The 24,920-nt window shown below is 35.9% G+C and overlaps 1 protein-coding gene and 1 long non-coding RNA gene across 2 annotated transcripts; one reads left to right on the top strand and one right to left on the bottom strand.

Moving 5' to 3' along the window:
• The first annotated feature begins 1,952 nt into the window (after nucleotides 1-1,952).
• Nucleotides 1,953-23,745, top strand: LOC113470771. The gene is made up of 4 exons (XR_003393708.1): nucleotides 1,953-1,963; nucleotides 3,467-3,469; nucleotides 22,457-22,529; nucleotides 23,556-23,745. It is a non-coding gene; the product is annotated as an uncharacterized LOC113470771 (long non-coding RNA).
• Nucleotides 23,746-23,765: 20 nt separating this feature from the next.
• Nucleotides 23,766-24,916, bottom strand: LOC103517344 (extensin-like; the record flags this gene model as incomplete). The annotated part of the gene is made up of 2 exons (XM_026829469.1): nucleotides 23,766-23,779; nucleotides 23,812-24,916. Coding segments are annotated over 2 exons (1,119 nt in total), but the record flags the coding sequence as incomplete, so codon positions are not given.
• Nucleotides 24,917-24,920: the final 4 nt, after the last annotated feature.

Genomic DNA, 24,920 nt, shown 5'->3' with positions numbered 1-24,920 from the left:
TATTTACCCAAGTATTGTTTTGATGTTACGTCTAAAGAGGAACTTGATTTTTTGGCAATTAAATTGCCTGTTGAATAACATCGATCATAATAATTTATTGACGAATGATTGAACTGAAAGTGAACAATTAATAGGTATTTAACAGGACGAGGTTTAAAAATACTGTAGATACCTTATACGTAAATATAACTGCTATTACGGTATGTGTGATGTACCAATGTCAAATTATTACCCAAGTATTGTTTTGATGTTACGTCTAAAGAGGAACTTGATTTTTTGGCAATTAAATTGCCTGTTGAATAACATCGATCATAATTTATTGACGAATGATTGAACTGAAAGTGAACAATTAATAGGTATTTAACAGGGCGAGGTTTAAAAATACTGTAGATACCTTATACGTAAATATAACTGCTATTACGATATGTGTGATGTACCAATGTCAAATTAATTGATTAACTATTGGTGAGATCAAATCTTCAAAAAGAAATTTCACTTTGTAATTTCTTTTTGTCTTGAATAATGGTTGATTTATTTCTTCTTTATCCCTGCAGTCTAATATCGTGTTTAGACTGCTGGTATAAAGGGACTTTTCAGTCCTATTCGGACAGGATAAACAAGATATATTCTACCCTTTTCCTGTGCGATACATTAGATACGTAAATATGACTTCTGTTAGGGGTAGTGCGTAAACATTAGTCTACTTTATTAACCTTTCACACGAAATGATGCTTCACCAAATGATTAGTGGATGTGCCTTTTACACCATGAGCTCAATTGAAAACAAATTACATTACATGTTATGTGTAGGTATGTCTCATTACAGGTAGGTATGTTTTTGTGTAGGTACAGGTAATTACATTACAGGTAGGTATGTCTAGGTAGGTATGCTTGTTTGCCTTACCGGGGACTCAAACCACCAACCCCTCAGTTACGAGTCCAGCACGGACCTAACCACTAAGTCGGGACATTATACATAACAAATAATAACAATAATTTGCTATGAGGAAACATCAGTCTTATGTACCTACTTTCGTCAAGTTGTATGCATAAGTAGGTAGCATAAACGGTAGGTAATATTTGTATGTTGTACCTTAAAATATGACAAGTAATAAGGATACATAAGTCGTAGGTAGGTAATATTAAGTATATACAAAGTACCTACTCGTATCATCCAAGTCACACGAAAGTTTTATACTGTTTCCTTCGACAGTAACTCAAGCATGTAAAATGTTCGTAAATACTCGTAAGAAATATGTAAATATCTACTCATGTAAATACATAAGAGTAGTGAGTTCGTAAATACTCGTAATAAATATGTAAATATCTACTCATGTAAATACATAAGAGTAACTGCTCTTATGAATGGTATAGTACGTACTGACGGTACTACGTAGATGAGTGATTTCCAACTAGCGGCCCGCGGGCCACATGTGGCCCGCCAGACCATTTTTGTGGCCTGCGAAGGTATTAGGGTGGGCCCCCTCGGGCTTGATTTTTGCTCTTTTACTATGGGGTGGACTCCGAAAATCGAGCATCCACCCCTCATATCCTCAAGAAAATCCTGGATATGTGCCCGCTCCCCTGTGTATTTGGCCCGCGAAGTACCTGCCAATGTAGCATGTGGCCCGGATACAAATGAAAGTTGGGAATCCAGTAATTTACAAGTTAGTATAATCTATTTAAATATTGGATGGAATCCACCTTCATACCCCGAGAGATGATCATGTACCGCCCGGGAGCAATGATGTATGATTTAAGAAACACAATGAAAAAATCAACGACACCAATCCATTGAAAAAAGAAATGGCGAAATTGACTGGAGATGTAATCTGTAATTATTTAGATCTAGCATATGTACCGCCCGGGAGCAATGATGTATGATTTAAGAAACACAATGAAAAAATCAACGACACCAATCCATTGAAAAAAGAAATGGCGAAATCGACTGGAGCTGTAATCTGTAATTATTTAGATCTAGCATATGTGATTAAAGGTTGTTGCAAAGTGATTAAAGCTGTAACAAAAGTCACGTCTGCAGTTCAATGTGATTTGTAATATCATCAATGTATGACTGAAAGACATCTTTAAAATAATGATGAAGCCTGCAGGATAATTCTTGTGAAATCCAAATATGTAGTTTCATCAAAAGTCATCAACAACAAATACATGGTCTAACAAAAGGTGTTAAGACCTCTTTAAATCCAGTGATCGGTTTTTGAAATTTTCATGTTTGCAAATGACTATTTCATCACATCTAGGTATGGGTATCTCATTTGTATTCAAATCACACAAACATCACTCAATATCACTCATATTCGTATGCCTTTTGATTGAACCTTATCAGCTTATCATCCAACTGAAATTCTTTGTACCTAACTATTCAGAAGACACGACCATGAAAAAGAAAGCTCGTATTTGTGTTTAACCTAACTCTATAATAACACTGTTCATCTGTGACAGCTCTTTTTTGTAGCAATTTTCCATTGACGTGACTTCTGAACTATACGTACCATATTAAAGCTGTAACAAAAGTCACGTCTGCAGTTCAATGTGATTTGTAATATCATCAATGTATGACTGAAAGACATCTTTAAAATAATGATGAAGCCTGCAGGATAATTCTTGTGAAATCCAAATATGTAGTTTCATCAAAAGTCATCAACAACAAATACATGGTCTAACAAAAGGTGTTAAGACCTCTTTAAATCCAGTGATCGGTTTTTGAAATTTTCATGTTTGCAAATGACTATTTCATCACATCTAGGTATGGGTATCTCATTTGTATTCAAATCACACAAACATCACTCAATATCACTCATATTCGTATGCCTTTTGATTGAACCTTATCAGCTTATCATCCAACTGAAATTCTTTGTACCTAACTATTCAGAAGCCACGACTATGAAAAAGAAAGCTCCTTTTTGTGTTTAACCTAACCCTATAATAACACTGTTCATCTGTGACAGCTCTTTTTTGTAGCAATTTTCCATTGACGTGACTTCTGAACTATACGTACCATCGTACCAAATTCTCAAGTTGATCTTCAACGTTCTCATCATGTGAGCAGATATAGACAGAGGTTCTTGCCCAGTGCTCTCAATATTTCATGTACTGCCCAATGTTTAGGAGTTACGTACAAAGATGTATGAACAGGCCAGAGGCTAGGTCACTCACATCGTGGTCAATGTTTTGGTTTTCAAGTTCAACAACAAGGTTGAAATGGAATTACAACATACAAATAATTTGGTTACATCATGTGTTCCATATCAAAGTTCCGTGTGTGTTTTTATTTGGGTCACTTATGGCCCTGAAATCTAGTTGATTGACTGATTGGAATGTTTTGTTTTAAATTAATTCATTTTGAAGGGGCACGACTCTGAATCTCTCTAGCCTGATTGTGAATCAAGGTTACAGCTTTGAGAAGGTCCCTAGAAAATTAAGTTATGTACCTCCTAACTCCTAGTGAGTAGTGAGTTAGTGACAGCTGGAAGTTTAAGGAAATGTATGTTGGTCCATTTTTCTACCCCAAAATGTTTGCCCTTGTTAGCAATTCTGTTTGTAAACATTTGGTTTGTTAGCAAACTTGTTCAACCAACAAAGGCATCTAGGTATTCACTAGAGTTTGTCCATGTCATTTTACAACAAGCTTGCCAAGGAATCATTGTAAACAAGATACAGGATACATGGTCCAAGGCTGTGATCTAACATCTCATGACTTTGATTCGGATTCAAGTTCTATAACTCTTAGAACTCCTAGTAGATGTTGGTCCATTTTTCTACCCCAAAATATTTGCCCTTGTTAGCAATTCTGTTTGTAAACATTTGGTTTGTTAGCAAACTTGTTCAACCAACAAATAATAATAGTGCTTATTTATACTGCTCGCATAGGACTGTAAAGTCCCTTTACTCCAGCAGTAGGCTACTACTATCATTGTGGTCATATTCTCAAATTATATTGAGGATAAAATTCCATACCTCGGTTGGGACTGAACCCACGCCCTCCTGTTTACCAGTCGAGCGCCTTGACCACTATACCACCGAGGTAGGTAACAAAGGCATCTAGGTATTCACTAGAGTTTGTCCATGTCATTTTACAACAAGCTTGCCAAGGAATCATTATAAACAAGATACAGGATACATGGTCCAAGGCTGTGATCTAACATCTCATGACTTTGATTCGGATTCAAGTTCTATAACTCTTAGAACTCCTAAGCTTGCCAAGGAATCATTGTAAACAAGATACAGGATACATGGTCCAAGGCTGTGATCTAACATCTCATGACTTTGATTCGGATTCAAATTCTATAACTCTTAGAACTCCTAGTACTCTTGTCAAGAATATAGAACAATGTCAAGAGCTAGGTGCATAATGTTGCATTAGGTGCATACTATAGTAAACATACTGGTGCATCTAGAATTCTAGACATTGGACATTCAAGAGCATAATTCAAGTCGTTAAACCAAGATCACTTGAATGAAAGAAGCCATATCAAGATTATCTAAACTATCGATCGTGTTAATTTATCGCACCGTTTAAACTGATAGAGATCTAGATATATGTAATGATTATAATGAAATATACTCGTAGTATAATACCTTGATGAGACTGAAAAGTGTCTATTCTAGCTACAACAGTTAACTATAATTAATTTGTGGTATGACCCATTGCCTATGGGCCTAGGGTGTAGGCTGTTGGGTGGGAAAACGATACATTACGTACATTAGGTTTTTGAGGCCGAAACTTAAAAAAAGGCGGAAATTTTGCTATATTTTAAAAAGGCGGGCGGACGGAGGACACACGAATAAAAAGGAGGGAACGTCTGGTAAGCCTAGGTGGGGGGTGAATTTTAGCTTTTATCCTGATTCCTGACATAGAGACTAGTCACACAAAACGAGTCCCTATAGCTGATTGGTGAAAGAAACATCTACCTACCTATGACATATGAATGACTGTACCTAGCTATAAAAATTGCCTGTACCTATCTCTCAAACCTCACATATCCATAATTCTATACCACGTGGTTTTAAAACTATACGTCAGTGAATAGCTAGCTAATATTATAGCTAGCATGGAGTAGATGGTTTCTTGAAAGAATTTCTGGTATTGGTGTGTGATGTAATCTAATAAATGCAAGTCAGGAGTGTGAGAGATATGAACTTATCGATTTCTAGTAGCATATTGAGGTCCTCTCTATAAGTGGTTATTAGAATCTATCCTATAATTATTAGATTCTCCGATTGGTTGCTTAGTATTAACAGTTAATATCCGGGAACCAAAAAGTCCTCGTGATAAGAAACTACAATTACCCGGGGATGACTTTGCCAAAATAAATAAAAGCGCAAGTAATAGGTATTAAATTAAATTTACCTACTACTGTCGCAAATAATGAATAAGTATTATCTATTTTAAATCAAATTTAGCTTAGTATTAACAGTTAATATCCGGGAACCAAAAAGTCCTCGTGATAAGAAACTACAATTACCCGGGGATGACTTTGCCAAAATAAAAGCGCAAGTAATAGGTAGGTATTAAATTAAATTTACCTACTACTGTCGCAAATAATGAGTAAGTATTATCTATTAAATCAAATTTGGCAGTCACACTATTTAGCTGTTTTTACATGTGAGAGTTTGTTATACCTACTAGCTTTAGCAGTGATATCGACGTAAAAATGTCATAATATATGTAAAACTATTATTGCCGGTCGTTAAAAATATTCAGAAAATTAGAATAAAATATGTTAATTCACATTTTTTTTTTTTTTTCAATGGGTGAAAGCTAGTTTTTTCTGTTGTTGATCCGGGCATACCCTAGAACCTTCACTTTGTCATTTTTTTTTTTTTAGGTCCTGAAACTTCGAGGGCCATTTCAGCTAATGACAAAACCTTCAATAATTGAATTATTTGCACGTAGGTGTAAGTAACATTATGTTTACCTATGAGTATGAAGTAATGTTATGAATGGAAATGGACAGGGCATATTCCATACTGTAAAAAATGAAGCTCAAGGGGGGCTCTGTAGCTAAATATGGCCCTGTAGCTATGTAGTCTTGTATGTTGAACAAATTGGGCTAATAGGTACTTACTTACTAATAGTTACAATGCTATTCATATTTATTTTAACTATTTACAAGTGGGTACCTTGGTTCCTACCCCTTTTGTACCACTCTACCTACCTAAATAAGTGAAATAATGTAATCAATTTTAGACTGGCTATTTTTGCATCACTTCTCGACTTGAAGGTGTTAAAAAAGTTGCATCAGCGTAGAATAATAAATATAAGGATTCCACTTTCAATTTCAGTGACAATGAACTTCCAAGATCTTCCACTCACCAAACTAAAACAAAAATCGGTCCAGTTTTAGCTACATACTTAGAACCAGTTTATTATTAATCTTTCGAATGAAATAATGTAACCGATATCCATATTGAACATGCATAGATAGATAAATAGATTTGAAGTACCTGTTCTTATGTATGTAAGTAAATTGTATATTACTTACTTACATAATATTTCATCATGTATCTAGGAATCTAGGAACATCCCTACATAATATTTTTGGATATCTCTTTGTAAAATACTCGTACCTATAAATTTTCGGATTCACTGATAAAATTGGGTTTCAGTGACAATGAACTTCCAAGATCTTCCACTCACCAAACTAAAACAAAAATCGGTCCAGTTTTAGCTACATACTTAGAACCAGTTAATCTTTCGAATGGGTAATTGGCTAATTGGTAGATATTTAAATTGACTATTTAGAATCAAGCGTCCGGGAGGCGCGCGAACGTCAAGATTTGAAAGTGCCGCGTCGCCATTTCATCTCAACTTCTTTGCGTTTTCATCTCAACTGTTCTCCCTTTTGCAGGTACCCAAGTAGGTTACAACGCTCTTCAAACTTCATACTTAGGTACACCTATTTATAAGTATGAATTTATAAGGTTACAACGCTCTTCAAACTTCATACTTAGGTACACCTATTTATAAGTATGAATTTAAATATTGCTAGTATCTTTATCCAAATCTACATAATAAATGTGTCTCAGTAATGTATGTATTTCGAACAATGAACACCAAGCCCTCTGCTTGAGTAAGAGAACATCTCATTTTATTACAACACTTCCACTTATGGTAATTCATTATTAGGAACACACCTAGTAGGTCTACCTAAATATTACGGTGGGTACTACCTACCTAATACTGGCACATATCCCACCTCCACCTCCCACCACCGTAGCTCCTGAACCGGAGGGACATTTTTGGAGACACTCCGTCTATAATTCGGAGCATACCTTAGCTATGGGATTGAAATTTCAATATATATTATACTGAAATCTCGTATAGTGTTTTTGGCACATCCACTAATGTGAATGTTATATTGACACATCCACCACGTATATTATGAGATTAGGTAATCAAAATCAGAAGTTTTTCAAAATCACCAAGTCAAATAAATTTTACGAGTCAATTATTTACAAGAAAAGTAACGTCAGGGTAGTGAGTCGGTATGTAGGTAATACTCTTTAAAACTTCTTTAAATCCAACAATATCAATAATGAAATAGGTACCCGGTCTACCTAAATATTACGGTGGGTACTACCTACCTAATACTGGCACATATCCCACCACCGTAGCTCCTGAACCGGAGAGACATTTTTGGAGACACTCCGTCTATAATTCGGAGCATACCTTAGCTATGGGATTGAAATTTCAATATGTACTGAAATGTATAGTGTTTTTGGCACATCCACTAATGTGAATGTTATATTGACACATCCACCACGTATATTATGAGATTAGTTAATCAAGATCAGAAGTTTTTCAAAATCACCAAGTCAAATAAATTTTACGAGTCAATTATTTACAAGAAAAGTGACGTCAGGGTAGTGAGTAGGTATGTAGGTAATACTCTTTAAAATTTCTTTAAATCATTAAATCCAACAATATCAATAATGAGCCAAGTCAAATAAATTTTACGAGTCAATTATTTACAAGAAAAGTGACGTCAGGGTAGTGAGTAGGTATGTAGGTAATACTCTTTAAAACTTCTTTAAATCCAACAATACCTATCAATAATGAAATAGGTACCCAATATATCAATAAAGAAAACAAAGTCTACCCCTCACCGATGAAGACTCATCTAAAGAAATCAGAAATCATAAAGATCAATATTCCTCAAACTTCCAGCGATACAAATGACGAGCATAGCCTGCATACCGGATATATTGAATGAGTAATCGGCACTTACGTAAGATTCAACACAAGGTCTGACATTGTACATAAGGAGATAGCAAAGTACTTTCTCCCTAGGTAAATAAACCGAGAATCAGTCTGGAACTTTGCTGCAACTCGATGGATTTCTTGTTTCAAGTTAAAGTATTGCCGCGGGCAAAACGTAATCTTCAAGTGCAATAATTGAGCTTACATCGCTGTATTGAGGGACGTGAGAAGTTTTGTTTTTATTTATTTTTATTCATTTCAGCTACCAACCTCAGTGGTGCAGTTGTTCGCGGTGGACTCTGGATCCCAATAATGAAATAGGTACCCAATATATCAATAAAGAAAACAAAGTCTACCCCTCACCAATGAAGACTCATCCAAAGAAATCAGAAATCATAAAGATCAATATTCCTCAAACTTCCATAAAAATGACGAATATAGCCTGCATACCGGATATATTGAATGAGTATTCGTCACCACTTACGTAAGATTCAACACAAGGTCTGACATTGTACATAAGGAGATAGCAAAGTACTTTCTCCCTAGGTAAATAAACCGAGAATCAGTCTGGAACTTTGCTGCAACTCGATGGATTTCTTGTTTCAAGTTAAAGTATTGCCGCGGGCAAAACGTAATCTTCAAGTGCAATTGAGCTTACATCGCTGTATTGTGGGACGTGAGAAGTTTTGTTTTTATTTATTTTTATTCATTTCAGCTACCAACCTCAGTGGTGCAGTTGATCGCGGTGGACTCTGGATCTCTGCATTTTAACACAATTAAAATTCCTTTATTCATTTAAGCTAAATTCTTCTTTCAAGTTTTAATGGCGGATTTTTACTTATTGAGCTCGTCCACCCAATCGGTAGGTATAGAGAGGCATCTTCGAATTTTGGTCATTTATTTCCTACATATCTCATAAGTAGGAATTGTGATCTTGTTTATTTAGGTATAAAGCCTGGTGAGACAGGATGGCAGGAATAATTTACTATCTTTGGCCAAAAGTTAGCTATTTTTTCCTTATTTTTTATGGCATGATTATGCATGTCATTACTTACATGGGTCCAATAAGTTGTCTGGAATCTTCTGGATCAGAGTAGGTAATAGGTACGAGTAAATACATAATTATGTACCTACCTACTGAACACTCTTTTGATTAAACTTTGTTTAATAATGTCAATAATTATTGTAAATATATTGTACATAAAATGCAGAGCTATTCTGCTAATGTATACTCACATTACTAGTCAAATGAAGTTCTAAGTTTGTTTCAAATCGCATAGGTTCTCTTTGTCTTCAGTTTCTTTAGAAATGTCTCTAATTAATAGACAAACCCTCTTTTGACGTGCGAGAGCATAAAGGTTGGAAAAAGGGTGGATCAGGAAGAGAAAAATTATTATGCAATCACCATAATAATCTCCTAACAACCTTCTGGTCAAAGGTAGGTATTAAAAGCTACCGTTTAACCAGCAAGTAATTAACTCAAAATAGATTGGTAATTTATTTATCATATTCATCCAAACATAAAGATCATATAGTCTTATAATGGATAAAGTGGATTAGAACACATAGGTATCATGTCCTCTGGCAGTACAGCACACTCCATTTGTCAAGGGTAAAGACATACCCTTCGCCCTTGGAATCAATGTGATTTGAAGGAGTCAAAATAAAGAAGAAATTAATTTATTTATAAAAAATCCATGCTGTCCTTCAATCATAATAGCTACCTATAAAAGTAGATAATGCACACTCTAATAAATAAAAAAGTAGATACTTAAGTTACCTGCCTATAAACCTATAATACCTACACTTATTACAATTATCTACAAAGTAATTTCCTTCAACATAACATTGAACAAAGGAAGGAAAATTCAACGTGGTTTCAATCAAGGTTGAGCCTTGGCATTTTCCACCCAAGGACATAAAGCACCTGTTAGACACCTGTTTTATGACCACACCTAAATAGGTAATTTGTATACACATACCTTTTTATACATATGGTGCATATGTTTTACAGTTTGAAGGCATGCCCAGAGAATCAACTCGATGGATTTCTTGTTTCAAGTTAAAGTATTGCCGCGGGCAAAACGTAATCTTCAAGTGCAATTGAGCTTACATCGCTGTATTTAGGGACGTGAGAAGTTTTGTTTTTATTTATTTTTATTCATTTCAGCTAATACCTACCAACCTCAGTGGTGCAGTTGATCGCGGTGGACTCTGGATCTCTGCATTTTAACACAATTAAAATTCCTTTATTCATTTAAGCCAAATTCTTCTTTCAAGTTTTAATGGCTGGATCCCTGCATTTTAACACAATTAAAATTCCTTTATTCATTTAAGCTAAATTCTTCTTTCAAGTTTTAATGGCGGATTTTTACTTAGTGAGCTCGTCCACCCAACCGGTAGGTATAGAGAGGCAATTTCGAATTTTGGTAATTTATTTCCTACATATCTCATAAGTAGGAATTGTGATCTTGTTTATTTATAAAGCCTGGTGAGACAGGATGGCAGGAATAATTTAGATACTATCTTTGGCCAAAAGTTAGCTATTTTTTCCTTCTTTTTTATGGCATGATTATGCATGTCATTACTTACATGGGTCCAATAAGTTGTCTGGAATCTTCTGGATCAGAGTAGGTAATAGGTAGTAGTAAATACATAATTATGTAACTACCTACTGAACACTCTTTTGGTTTTTTATGGCATGATTATGCATGTCATTACTTACATGGGTCCAATAAGTTGTCTGGAATCTTCTGGATCAGAGTAGGTAATAGGTAGGAGTAAATACATAATTATGTACCTACCTACTGAACACTCTTTTGATTAAACTTTGTTTAGTAATGTCAATAATTATTGTAAATATACTGCACATAAAATGCAGAGCTATTCTGCTAATGATATACTCTACGGCGCGAACGACATGTACAAAACATTGTTAAAGCGCCTAATGGAAAAAAAAGAAAAAAAAATGATATACTCACATAACTAGTCAAATGAAGTTCTAAGTTTGTTTCAAATGGCATAGGTTCTCTTTGTCTTCAGTTTCTTTAGAAATGTCTCTAATTAATAGACAAACCCTCTTTTGACGTGTGAGAAAAGGTTGGAAAAAGGGTGGATCAGGAAGAGAAAAATGATCACTACCCTAAATTTCAGCTTCCCATCTTTAGCCGTTCAAAAAATATTCAGGGGTCCCCGGACTTTTGAAACACTCTGTATATTGTACATAAAGTGCAGAGCTATTCTGCTAATGATATACTCACATTACTAGTCAAATGAGGTTCTAAGTTTGTTTCAAATGGCATAGGTTCTCTTTGTCTTCAGTTTCTTTAGAAATTAATGTCTCTAAATAATAGACAAACCCTCTTTTGACATGTGAGAGAATAAAGGTTGGAAAAAGGGTGGATCAGGAAGAGAAAAATATAAGTTTGTTTCAAATGGCATAGGTTCTCTTTGTCTTCAGTTTCTTTAGAAATGTCTCTAATTAATAGACAAACCCTCTTTTGACGTGAGAGAGCATAAAGGTTGGAAAAAGGGTGGATCAGGAAGAGAAAAATAATTATGCAAACATCATAATAATCTCATAGGTATCAAAGGTAGGTATTAAAAGCTATACCGCTTAACCAGCAAGTAATTAACTCAAAATAGATTGGTAATTTATTTATCATATTCATCCAAACATAAAGATCATATAGTCTTGTAATGGATAAAGTGGACTATAACACATAGGTATCATGTCCTCTGGCAGTACAGCACACTCCATTTGTCAAGGGTAAATACATATTAATTAACTCAAAATAGATTGGTAATTTATTTATCATATTCATCCAAACATAAAGATCATATAGTCTTGTAATGGATAAAGTGGACTAGAACACAAATAGGTATCATGTCCTCTGGCAGTACAGCACACTCCATTTGTCAAGGGTAAATACCTACATACCCTTCGCCCTTGGAATCAATGTGATTTGAAGGAGTCAAAATAAATACCTACACTTATTACAATTATCTACAAAGTTATTTCCTTCAACATAACATTGAACAAAGGAAGGAAAATTCAACGTGATTTCAATCAAGGTTGAATCTTGCTTTTCTCACTGCTATCACTCCTACCTAAAAAGGATGGATCCTGAAAAGGATCTATCTGACTCACTAACAAAGTGGACATTTGGGTGGTCCTCAAAATCTAGGTTTGAAATTTAACCCTTACTGTCACAATGATATCGGGTTGACAATAATTTTTCACCCCACAGAACTTTGGGTTGGACAGAGAATGCTTCAAAAGTTGAAAATATCATGAGAAAGTCTCTGATGTATGCACCCAAGGACATAAAGCACCTGTTAGACACCTGTTTTATGACCACACCTAAATAGGTAATTTGTATACACATACCTTTTTATACATAATATGGTGCATATGTTTTACAGTTTGAAGGCATGTATGAAATATAGAAATCTCTAGAGGTACCTTTATAGTTTTATTGATAATACAAATGTATGTCCTCTAGATGTCCAACTATGTGATCTTTGATCTCTCTTGCACTCCAACTATTGGTCGTCAAATCCTTTTTGCAAATGACGAAGTGTCACGAAATGCTCGCACATGTACGTATATGTACGAGAAGATTGAATTTGAAGTGATATCAAGTCTCATTTGTGAACGATACATCAAGTATCCTTTCATCAAAATCATTCTCCAGATTCCTAATACATACTACCTACACTGTTCTGATCCCTACATAGGCTGTTTCAAGGTCAGAGTTATTAATTGCATTTTAAATGCAATCAAAAGGTGCATAGATCTGCTTGAGTTCATTATAATTACGTTGAAGTACATCAGCATCAATATAACGGACTGCATCTTTTTTTTTTTTTTCAAACGGCTCAGTTAATCATCAAGGAGGTAACAACTAATGTGATCTGAAGGGCACATATTAGGTACGCTTGAATTTATGACATAGAGCTCAATAAAATTATCTAAGTCTAAAAAGAAAAAAAAACTTAATAAGTTTACATTAAACAGGTGTGTTTTTCAGGATGGATCCTGAAAAGGATCTATGTATCTGACTCACAAACAAAGTGGACATTTGGGTGGTCCTCAAAATCTAGGTTTGAAATTTAATTAACCCTTACTGTCACAATGATATCGGGTTGACAATAATTTTTCACCCCACAGAACTTTGGATTGGATAGAGAATGCCTCAAAAGTTGAAAACATCATGAGAAAGTCTCTGATGTATCAAATATAGAAATCTCTAGAGGTATACCTTTATAGTTTTATTGATAATACAAATGTATGTCCTCTAGATGTCCAACTACCTATGTGATCTTTAATCTCTCTTGCAATCCAACTATTGGTCGTCAAATCCTTTTTGCAAATGACGAAGTGTCACGAAATGCTCGTACATGTATGTGCGAGAAGTTTGAATTTGAAGTGATATCAAGTCTCATTTGTGAACGATACATCAAGTATCCTTTCATCAAAATCCTTCTCCTGATTCCTACATACTACCTACACTGTTCTGATCCCTACATAGTCATTAGCGGCGAGTTTTGCTTGATTAGATTGTACTGTAATGCTATGGACACGATGGACAATGATATAATGACCTGCAAGACCTACTGCATCTTTATGTAATGCAGGTTAACAGTTACACTTTGATGCATCTTCATCTCAATGGTTGTTGGGAACACATCGGGGATGTCATTACTGTCTCTGGGGACTGTTTACATTTCATCAGTGACGGATTCTTTGAGGGTTTTGAGGGCAGTCTTTATATTTTGCAATATATGTAAAGTGGTTAAAAAATGCAGGTTAACAGTTACACTTTGATGCATCTTCATCTCAATGGTTGTTGGGAACACATCGGGGATGTCATTACTGTCTCTGGGGACCGTTTACATTTCATCAGTGACTGATTCTTTGAGGGTTTTGAGGGCAGTCTTTATATTTTGCAATATATGTAAAGTGGTTAAAAGAAGGAAAGAAGGAAATAAAGGCAAAAGTTTGACGAGAGGTGTAGACATACAGGTTCCACAAGTTTGCAAAAGGCCTTAATTTTTTGAGGGTTTTGAATGAGGGGCAACATGTTGTGTTTTGCAAAAAAGGATTTGAAAAGTTTGACAAGAGTTGCAGCCAGGTTTTACAAGTCTGCAAAAGGCCTCGATAGCATATAATTGTTGGTAATTTTGATCGGCTTTAACAAATGAAAATCTCGTATATGAAAAAAATATTAATACTCTCTGATGAAAGAACAGCAGAAGGAGGTGGAGGAATGGGGAAAGTTTGTTGGGATTTGAAGATGGGCGAATCAGTAAAAAAAGAGTTTACGTCAACTGATTGTGATAGTGTCCCTTCAAAATCTTTGCTAAAATCCCAAATGAAGCCTTGTGTATATGCCATTGAAGGTACTATAAAACCTATGTACCTAGATTATTAGACTTTTGAATTGAAGGACATTTCAGTCCTGTGCTAGCAGAATAAACAAGGTTCAATTCTATTCTGTCTGACCATTTTATTCTATTCTATTCTATCACCGCCACTCGAAGATCCATCTACATTTCAGTCCTGTGCTAGCAGAATAAACAAGGTTCAATTCTATTCTGTCTGACCATTTTATTCTATTCTATTTTATTCTATTCTATTCTATCTCCGCCACTCGAAGATCCATCTAAATGATCTCATGCCTGAACACCTAATTGATTTGGTCCTCCCAAGACATTACACGCATCTCATAACCAAATACTCTGGCTCTGGGTTAATGAGTCTGATACCTCTGATGATGATCTCTAGCAGATTATTTAATAGTTTACCTACTTTTCTTCACCTTCTTCTCTTCATTTTGGGTTAATGAGTCTGATACCTCTGATGATGATCTCTAGCAGATTATTTAATAGTTTACCTACTTTTCTTCACCTTCTTCTCTTCATTTGTACGCAAATACAATAAATTAAGAGTACCTACGAAATTATTGTCCGGGATTTCTTTCTCCTTTAAACAGGGAGGATACCTCCCTGAAATTTCCATTTCTAACGAAATAGCAAAGGTTGAGTGCGAAGGGCATCCACTCGTAAAAATTTTGTAGCCGAAACTAAATGTCAGCAAAAAGCGATCACCCTAGGGTTGATTGAGGGCTGACGAAAAACGCCGAACCCGTCTGAACACGGGAAAAGGCAAAGAGAAAAAAGAAGAAAGATTCTATTCTATTATTATGATCTACTTTGATATACCTACCTTTGATATACTTTAAACAGGGAGGATACCTCCCTGAAATTTCCATTTCTAACGAAATAGCAAAGGTTGAGTGCGAAGGGCATCCACTCGTAAAAATTGTGTAGCCGAAACCAAATGTCAAAAGCGATCACCCTAGGGTTGATTGAGGGCTGACGAAAAACGCCGAACCCGTCTGAACACGGGAAAAGGCAAAGAAAAAGACGAAGAAAGATTCTATTCTATTATTATGATCTACTTTGAGGATGTACCTAATACAAGCTCAAGGATTCACTACCTTACAACAAAAGCTAAAGCCCAAACATCTTTTCCACCTGAGGATCATCAATGTCACTTCAAATGATTACGAAATCTAACTACGAAAGATTCTATTCTATTATTATGATCTACTTTGAGGATGTACCTAATACAAGCTCAAGGATTCACTACCTTACAACAAAAGCTAAAGTCCAAACATCTATTCCACCTGAGGGTCATCAATGTCAAACTTCGAGGGCCATTTCAGCTTTATGTAATGACAAAACCTTCAATTTGTACGTAGGTGTAAGTAATCATTATGTTTACCTATGAGTATAAACTAATGTTATGAATGGAAATGGACAGGGCATATCCAAGATCACTTGAATGAAAGAAGCCATATCAAGATTATCTAAACTATCGATCGTGTTAATTTATCGCACCGTTTAAACTGATAGAGAGCTAGATATATGTAATGATTATAATGAAATATACTCGTAGTATAATACTAATACCTACCTTGATGAGACTGAAAAGTGTCTATTCTAGCTACAACAATTAACTATAATTTGTGGTATGAGTATGATCCATTGCCTATGGGCCTAGGACGTAGGCTGTTGGGTGGAAAAACGATACATTACGTACATTAGGTTTTTGAGGCCGAAACTTAAAAAAGGCGGACATTTTGCTATATTTTAAAAAGGCGGGCGGACGGAGGACACACGTATAAAAAAAGGAGGACATGTCCGCCGAAAAGCGGACGTCTGGTAAGCCTAGATGGGGGTGAATCTAAACTATCGATCGTGTTAATTTATCGCACCGTTTAAACTGATAGAGATCTAGATATATGTAATGATTATAATGTAATATACTCGTAGTATACCTTGATGAGACTGAAAAGTGTCTATTCTAGCTACAACAGTTAACTATAATTTGTGGTATGATCCATTGCCTATGGGCCTAGGGCGTAGGCTGTTGGGTGGGAAAACGATACATTACGTACATTAGGTTTTTGAGGCCGAAACGGATATTTTGCTATATTTTAAAAAGGCGGGCGGACGGAGGACACACGTATAAAAAGGAGGACATGTCCGCCGAAAAGCGGACGTCTGGTAAGCCTAGGTGGGGGTGAATTTTAGCTTTTATCCTGATTCCTGACATAGAGACTAGTCACACAAAACGAGTCCCCACATTTCACTTTCACACATAGAAAGAAATAAAAAATACACTCGGCAAATTAAATATTTTATTGTTTGGTTGATACACCTGACTTGTGCTTGTGATTGATGAACCTCTGGGTCGATTGATTCCTATGCCAGGTCTAGTAACCTACCTACCTGCTCATAATTATCTAATAAGGATAGTACCTCTATGCCAAACTGTGGGACCTACCAACCCCATTTTCTGGGATTTTAATGACACATTTTTTGAGTGTGACCCAAAATAAAAACGTCATTTTTTATGACATATGAATGACTGTACCTAGCTATAAAAATTGCCTGTATCTCTCAAACCTCACATATCCATGATTCTATACCACGTGGTTTTAAAACTATACGTCAGTGAATAGCTAGCTAATATTATAGCTAGCATGGAGTAGATGGCTTCTTGAAAGAATTTCTGGTATTGGTGTGTGATGTAATCTAATAAATGCAAGTCAGGAGTGTGAAAGAGAGCATCTAAACGTTGAATGCCTTTTACGAAGTTTTAGCCATCAGAGAAGCTTTTGCTAATCTGTGCAGTTAAGACACATTATTAATTTAGATGGTAAGCAAGATCACCATCATTTACCAAAGACATCTGAGGATTTTGCAATAATTAGTAAATTATTTCCATCTATGTATCTACTCGTACTTGCAACTACCTACCTAATAAACCTATACCTACATATGGGTATTAGGGTGTAGTGGTGTACCATGTATATAACTACTGGCAGCATGTAGTGATGAAAAAAGATTTGATAAATGTATTCATAGAGAAAGTCTTTGTTCGAAGGGCGTTCAAACAAGAAAAGACCAAATAGGGAAAGAAAAGAAAATATAGAACAAAGAATTTAGGGTCCAGAGAAAAGACTCACCTTTTAAGCTACGAGGATACTTTGATTTTCTTTGTTTAAAGCGACACGCAATGTAAACTTTATCAATCAAATCAAATCAAGTAGGTACTACACTGATAATAATGGATTGAAAATATTGAAATTAACGACACAAAATCAAATTAAAAAACCTTAAATAAAATTAAGAAATTCAAAAAGAGATGAACATTGTTAGTATTCTTCACTCAATTCTGATACTTCAGTGTTCATTTTACCAGACGCACGTTGGTGGAGTTCGTTAATTTTCAAACTGTTTTCGATCGCTCTATTATCAAAGAATCAGAAGATCTAATTGCAATCACTGTTTGAATCACAGAATCGTACTGACTTTTACTTTGCCCAACGTAATGTTCAAATACAACTCACTCGAATCTCCCACTTTCACTCTATCCTCACACATTGTGTGGTGTGTTTAACCCGACGCGAATCGGACGGCCTTAAAGTTACGTCAAAGTTATGTCAATGTGAGCGTTTGTTCTTCTGCACTCTTTTGTACTTCTAATTTAGTCATGTTAGACAAAGAGTATGGGACAATCTTGTGGAAAAAGAATAGGGAATTTCAAAAAGAGAGTGTGAGGAATAGCCTAATATACTCGATTGGAGTCTAGAGTTAAAGATCTCTCGCTTTTCAGAGTGTACAGTACCCAAATAATTTGTGATTGATTTTTCACCATGTTCCGCTTAATACGGGACAGTATTTTCTACATTTTTCCAAGTAAACAAATGAGTTGTTTCACTCTATCCTCACACATTGTGTGGTGTGTTTAACCCGACGCGAATCGGACGGCCTTAAAGTTACGTCAAAGTTATGTCAATGTGTGCGTTTGTTCTTCTGCACTCTTTTGTACTTCTAATTTAGTCATGTTAGACAAAGAGTATGGGACAATCTTGTTGAAAAGGAATAGGGAAACTCAAAAAGAGAGTGTGAGGAATAGCCTAATATACTCGATTGGAGTCTAGAGTTAAAGATCTCTTGCTTTTCAGAGTGTACCTAAATAATTTGTGGTTGATTTTTCGCCATGCCCCGCTTAATCCGGGACAGTATTTCCTACATTTTTCCAAGTAAACAAATGAGTTGTGATGTTTGTAGAATATTTTTTGATAACTTTATCTCCTGTAAGAGATCTTGTTTCGCATTTAACTATGGTCCAGCTTTCGTCCCTTGTCTCAACACAAGTAATCATAGGTAATACCTACCAACAGTATTTACTATTAATTTGATTCTTATTTGGGTCAAGAAGCTTGACTACCATCAGCGTGAGGTGCAATCTCTCTTCCTCACATCATAAACAAGCTAGAAACCCGAGCTCGTTCGACATAATTCGACCTCACCCTATGGTCCCACAAGACCATGAAAGGGTTAATAATAAAATGTTTTATGGTTTATGATGGTACAATACTAATGAACTTTACCCCTACCGATATTAATTTGGATAAGATTTTCGCTGAAAATTGACTAATTCATTGCAAAACCCAAAATTTGATATGTCTCATTAATATTGATCCAATTTATCAATGAACGAGAACGACGAGCGTAGACTCAACAGTGATCATTAGAAATGAGGATGTGATAGAGTGACTGTTTGATATAATAGGTAAGTGCTTCTCTATGATACAGGATCGCCACTAGAACTCAAATAGACGTACATTTTGTCAAGGATGATTTCCTTGAACTTTGACAACTTACTTGACGACCTAGACTGAGCTTTTGAGGAGTACCCAAGTCCCAAATAAACCATTTAAGTACATACTTATAAAGTTTAGATTTTATAAAGTTTAGACCTTCATACGAATTTTCTCACTGCTATCACTCCTACCTAAAAAGGATGGATCCTGAAAAGGATCTATCTGACTCACTAACAAAGTGGACATTTGGGTGGTTCTCAAAATCTAGGTTTGAAATTTAACCCTTACTGTCAAAATGATATCGGGTTGACAATAATTTTTCACCCCACAGAACTTTGGGTTGGATAGAGAATGCTTCAAAAGTTGAAAATATCATGAGAAAGTCTCTGATGTATCAAATATAGAAATCTCTAGAGGTACCTTTATAGTTTTATTGATAATACAAATGTATGTCCTCTAGATGTCCAACTATGTGATGTCTGATCTCTCTTGCAATCCAACTACTGGTCGTCAAATCCTTTTTGCAAATGACGAAGTGTCACGAAATGCTCGTAGATGTAGGTACATATGTGCGAGAAGATTGAATTTGAAGTGATATCAAGTCTCATTTGTGAACGATACATCAAGTATCCTTTCATCAAAATCTTTCTCCTGATTCTTACATATGTAGGTACTACCTACACTGTTCTGATCCCTACATAGTCATTATCATTAGCGGCGAGTTTTGCTTGATTAGATGGTACTGTAATGCTATGGACACGATGGACAATGATATAATGACCTGCAAGACCTACTGCATCTTTATGTAATGCAGGTTAACAGTTACACTTTGATGCATCTTCATCTCAATGGTTGTTGGGAACACATCGGGGATGTCATTACTGTCTCTGGGGACTGTTTACATTTCATCAGTGACGGATTCTTTGAGGGTTTTGAGGGCAGTCTTTATATTTTGCAATATATGTAAAGTGGTTAAAAAAGGAAAGAAGGAAATAAAGGCAAAAGTTTTACGAACGTTGCAGACATACAGGTTCTACTAGTATGCAAAAGGCCTTAATTTTTTGAGGGTTTTGAATGAGGGGCAATATGTTGTGTTTTGCAAAAAAGGATTTGAAAAGTTTGACAAGAGTTGCAGCCAGGTTTTACAAGTCTGCAAAAGGCCTCGATAGCATATAATTGTTGGTAATTTTGATCGGCTAACAATTGAAAATCTCGTATTTGAAAAAATAATAATACTCTCTGATGAAAGGACAGCAGAAGGAGGTGGAGGAATAGGGAAAGTTTGTTGGGATTTGAAGATGGGCGAATCAGTAAAAAAAGAGTTTACGTCAACTGATTGTAATAGTGTCCCTTCAAAATCTTTGCTAAAATCCCAAATGAAGCCTTGTGTATGTGCCATTGTAGGTACTATAAAACCTATGTACCTAGATCCCAGATTATTAGACTTTTGAATTGAAGGACATTTCAGTCCTGTGCTAGCAGAATAAACAAGGTTCAATTCTATTCTGTCTGACCATTTTATTCTATTCTATTTTATTCTATTCTATTTTAGTCTATTCTATTCTATCTCCGCCACTCGAAGATCCATCTAAAATAATGATCTCATGCATGAACACCTAATTGATTTGGTCTTCCCAAGACATTACACGCATCTCATAACCAAATACTCTGGCTCTGGGTTAATGAGTCTGATACCTCTGTTGATGATCTCTAGCAGATTATTTAATAGTTTACCTACTTTTCTTCACCTTCTTCTCTTCATTTGTTTAATAGCGATTAGTGATTGAAGTCAATTTCCAAACAAGTCGAGTAGGTAGGTAACTTTTCTTTATGGATTTTGTAACTGCACCAAAAAACAAGATACCTATCACGAAGTAAGACCGATGGATCTGTAACTGCACTAAAAACTAGTGTTAACGAAGTTAGACCCCGAATATATGGTTGGATGAGCCCCAAGAATTTCCTAGTGTTTGTTGTATAGGTACGCTGAAAAAGCATTTCACAATACCAGTGGGTATGATTGATTATGTTGGTCTGTCGGTTATCAATCTCAAATTCCATGGCCCATTTCTGAAATCCCCAAATAGTTTTAATGATTATTTTCTCAAGAGAGTAGGTACCTACCTACCTTGCCATAAATGTAAACTAATTGCACCTCCATCGGTGTGGTGGAGGTGCTTCATAAAATGTAATACTTATACAATGAGATTAGGGCCATTTTTTCCTCACAGGTTTGCTATACTGAGAAGGGGACCATTTCTTCTTCTTCATCTTCTTCTTCTTCTTCTCCTCCTCCTTCTTCTTCTTCTCCTCCTCCTCCTTATTTCTGTTCTTTTTCTTCTTCTTTGTACCAATCTACCAATCGATCTAACCGATCTATAAATAGCTTGCCATGGCCCATTTCTGAAATCCCCAAATATGGAGTTTTAATGATTATTTTCTCAACAGAGTAGGTACCTACCTTGCCATAAATGTAAATTATTAATTGCACCTCCATCGGTGTGGTGGAGGTGCTTCATAAAATGTAATACTTACAATGAGATTAGGGTCATTTTTTCCTTACGTTTGCTATACTGAGAAGGGGACCATTTCTTCTTCTTCCTCTTCTTCTTCTCCTTCTTCTTCTTCTTCTTCTCCTCCTCCTTCTTCTTCTCCTCCTTATTTCTGTTCTTTTTCTTCTTTGTACCAATCTACCAATCGATCTTACCGGTCTATAAATAGCTTAAAGATCAATAATGTCTTTGTCCTAAATCCACGTGGAAAATTTAGGCGTTCAAGTTTTTGAAGGAGAACCAGAAAGATATCTGGATCCTTGCACCCATTCGGTTACCTAATCAACCAGTTTTACCAACACAAAGTAGGCCTAATGCCTGATTATTTATTGCAGAATAAGTAAACAACCAAACAGTACCTACATGTAAATCTAAACCTTTGAACTCACTTCTTCAATATGTGCAGAGTCAAAACTTGGAATTCTTTTGAAAAAATTGAAATTCTTTGTGTACATACTTGGAACTTCATGTTAATCTTAACTCTTTGCTATCAGATTTCACGAGTTCTGTATACGAGGCTGGTGTATAGTGGGAAAGAAACAAATCTGTCCCTACTGTAAGGAGAAGGTAAGTATAGTAGAGGCAGCAGTTACCTTTTACCTTGTACCAGCATCCCAATATTGTTATTTTACATTTGGTTTTGGCCACAAAATTTTTACGAGGGGATGCCCTTTGCACTCAACCTTTGCTATTTTTTAGCAAGGGAAATTTCAGGCTGGTATTCTCCCTGTTTAAAGTCCCCCAGCCAGACCAAATATTTTATATAAAAATTAAAAAATATGGCTAGATGTGGACTATACCCTTCTTTTTTTTCGGTGCCTAATGTGCCTATCCGTTTCGGATGTGGACAATCATCATGGTTATTTTGATTATCCGCTACTATCTGGAACAGTTGTGTGGAACTTTTCTTGATAATGTCTATTTTTATCTATTTAGAAAATTATTGTAATTCCACTTATCTCCTCTACATTTGGTTTTGGCCACAAAATTTTTACGAGTGGGTGCCCTTTGCACTCAACCTTTGCTATTTTTTTAGCAAGGGAAATTTCAGGCTGGTATTCTCCCTGTTTAAAGTCCCCCAGCCAGTCCAAATATTCTATACAAAAATTAAAAAATATGGCTAGATGTGGACTATATTCTTCTTTTTTTCGGTGCCTAATGTGCCTATCCGTTTCGGATGTGGACAATCATCATGGTTATTTTGACTTCACGCGGAATCGAATGGTGAAACTTTTAGAACTGTCCGACTTAATGTAATAGAAAGTCGTGTGATGTTCACACCAGATTTTTATTATCTATTTAGAAAATTATTGTAATCCCACTTACCTCCTCTTAGTAGAAGTTACAAAGTATGTATGTTATGTACTTATTACATATTCTGAATTAAAGATTAAAATACTTCTTTGACTTTATCCGCTACTATCTGGAACAGTTGTGTGGAACTTTTCTTGATAATGTCTATTTTTATCTATTTAGAAAATTATTGTAATCCCACTTATCTCCTCTTGGAAGTTACAAAGTATGTATGTTATGTACTTATTACATATTCTGAATTAAAGATTAAAATATTTTCCTGCTTATCCTTGCTTCCAGGTGGATCTCAAGCTCATGTTCGTCAACCTGTGGGAAAAGCCCCACGTTTTCTACGGCCAGTTACTCGACTGGCTCCGATGGTTGGTTGCCTGGCAACCCGTCATCCTCGCTCTCATACAGGGTGTCAACTATATGCTCGACCTCAAGTAGTAAGTCTTGCATCACACTGTATATGCCTGACTGGTGCGGTTATTCTGTGTTCTATGTGTTTCATTCTTCTGTGTCTGTACCTCAAATTGGCGGACCTTGGAGCTACTTGGTGCTATTGTATTGGTGGTTGCCGTTGCAGTGAGTTCTGATATTTTCTGTATAATTTTATCATTCTGTGCACTTATACTTTCTGCTGTGCTTTGACTCTTAGAAGGAATTTCTGTTGTGGTTGATAGTTGTCTTTCTAGTATATTTCGCGAGTCAGGAGAGTTGCTCTTAGTTACTCCTCTTTGGAAAGTTCTGCCTGAGGAAATTATTGGGATATTGAGAGGGTTAGAAATGGCCATCTTTGATGGAGAACTTGACTTAGGGCTGTCTTGTGCTGATTCCTTGGAAGGCGATGGTTGGCGATTTTCTTTTGGTGCAGGTTTAGGCTGAAGGCTTGCTGGTGTTGTAGATACTGGTTCTTTCTTTTTGTCATCAATTTTCAGTTTGGCAATGTCTTCAGTGAATTTTTCATTAGAATTGTTTAGAATTTTAGGGGATGTTGCACTAGTGGGAGTTTTAGGTGGTGTTACACTAGTGGGCATTGTAGGTGCTGTTGCACTAGTGGGAGTTTTAGGTGCTGTTACACTAGTGGGCATTGTAGGTGCTGTTGCACTAGTGGGAGTTTTAGGTGCTGTTACACTAGTGGGCATTGTAGGTGCTGTTGCACTAGTGGGAGTTTTAGGTGCTGTTACACTAGTGGGCATTGTAGGTGCTGTTGCACTAGTGGGAGTTTTAGGTGCTGTTACACTAGTGGGCATTGTAGGTGCTGTTGCACTAGTGGGAGTTTTAGGTGCTGTTACACTAGTGGGAATTGTAGGTGCTGTTGCACTAGTGGGAGTTTTAGGTGCTGTTACACTAGTGGAAATTGTAGGTGCTATTGCGCTAGTGGGAGTTTTAGGTGCTGTTACACTAGTGGGAACTGTAGGTGCTGTTACGTTTGTGGGAGTTTTAGGTGCTGTTGGACTTGTGGAAATAGTTTTATTGGGATTTGTTTCATCAACAGATGGTTTTTCAACCTTCGTTGCAGGACTTGTTTCTTTTGTTGGTTCGTTTTTAGTAATATTAGTTGAAATTGTGATCTTTGATGAGGATTTTAATAGTTTTTCTTCTAATGGAGTCTGTTTTTGTTCAACAGTCGGTTTATTTACTTGTCCCTTTGTAATGGAT

The sequence above is a fragment of the Diaphorina citri genome, unplaced genomic scaffold (assembly GCF_000475195.1).
Source record: "Diaphorina citri unplaced genomic scaffold, Diaci psyllid genome assembly version 1.1 scaffold1817, whole genome shotgun sequence".
NCBI lineage: Eukaryota > Metazoa > Arthropoda > Insecta > Hemiptera > Psyllidae > Diaphorina > Diaphorina citri.
Note: the sequence above shows the minus strand (reverse complement) of the source record. Positions and strands in the feature narration are given on the sequence as shown.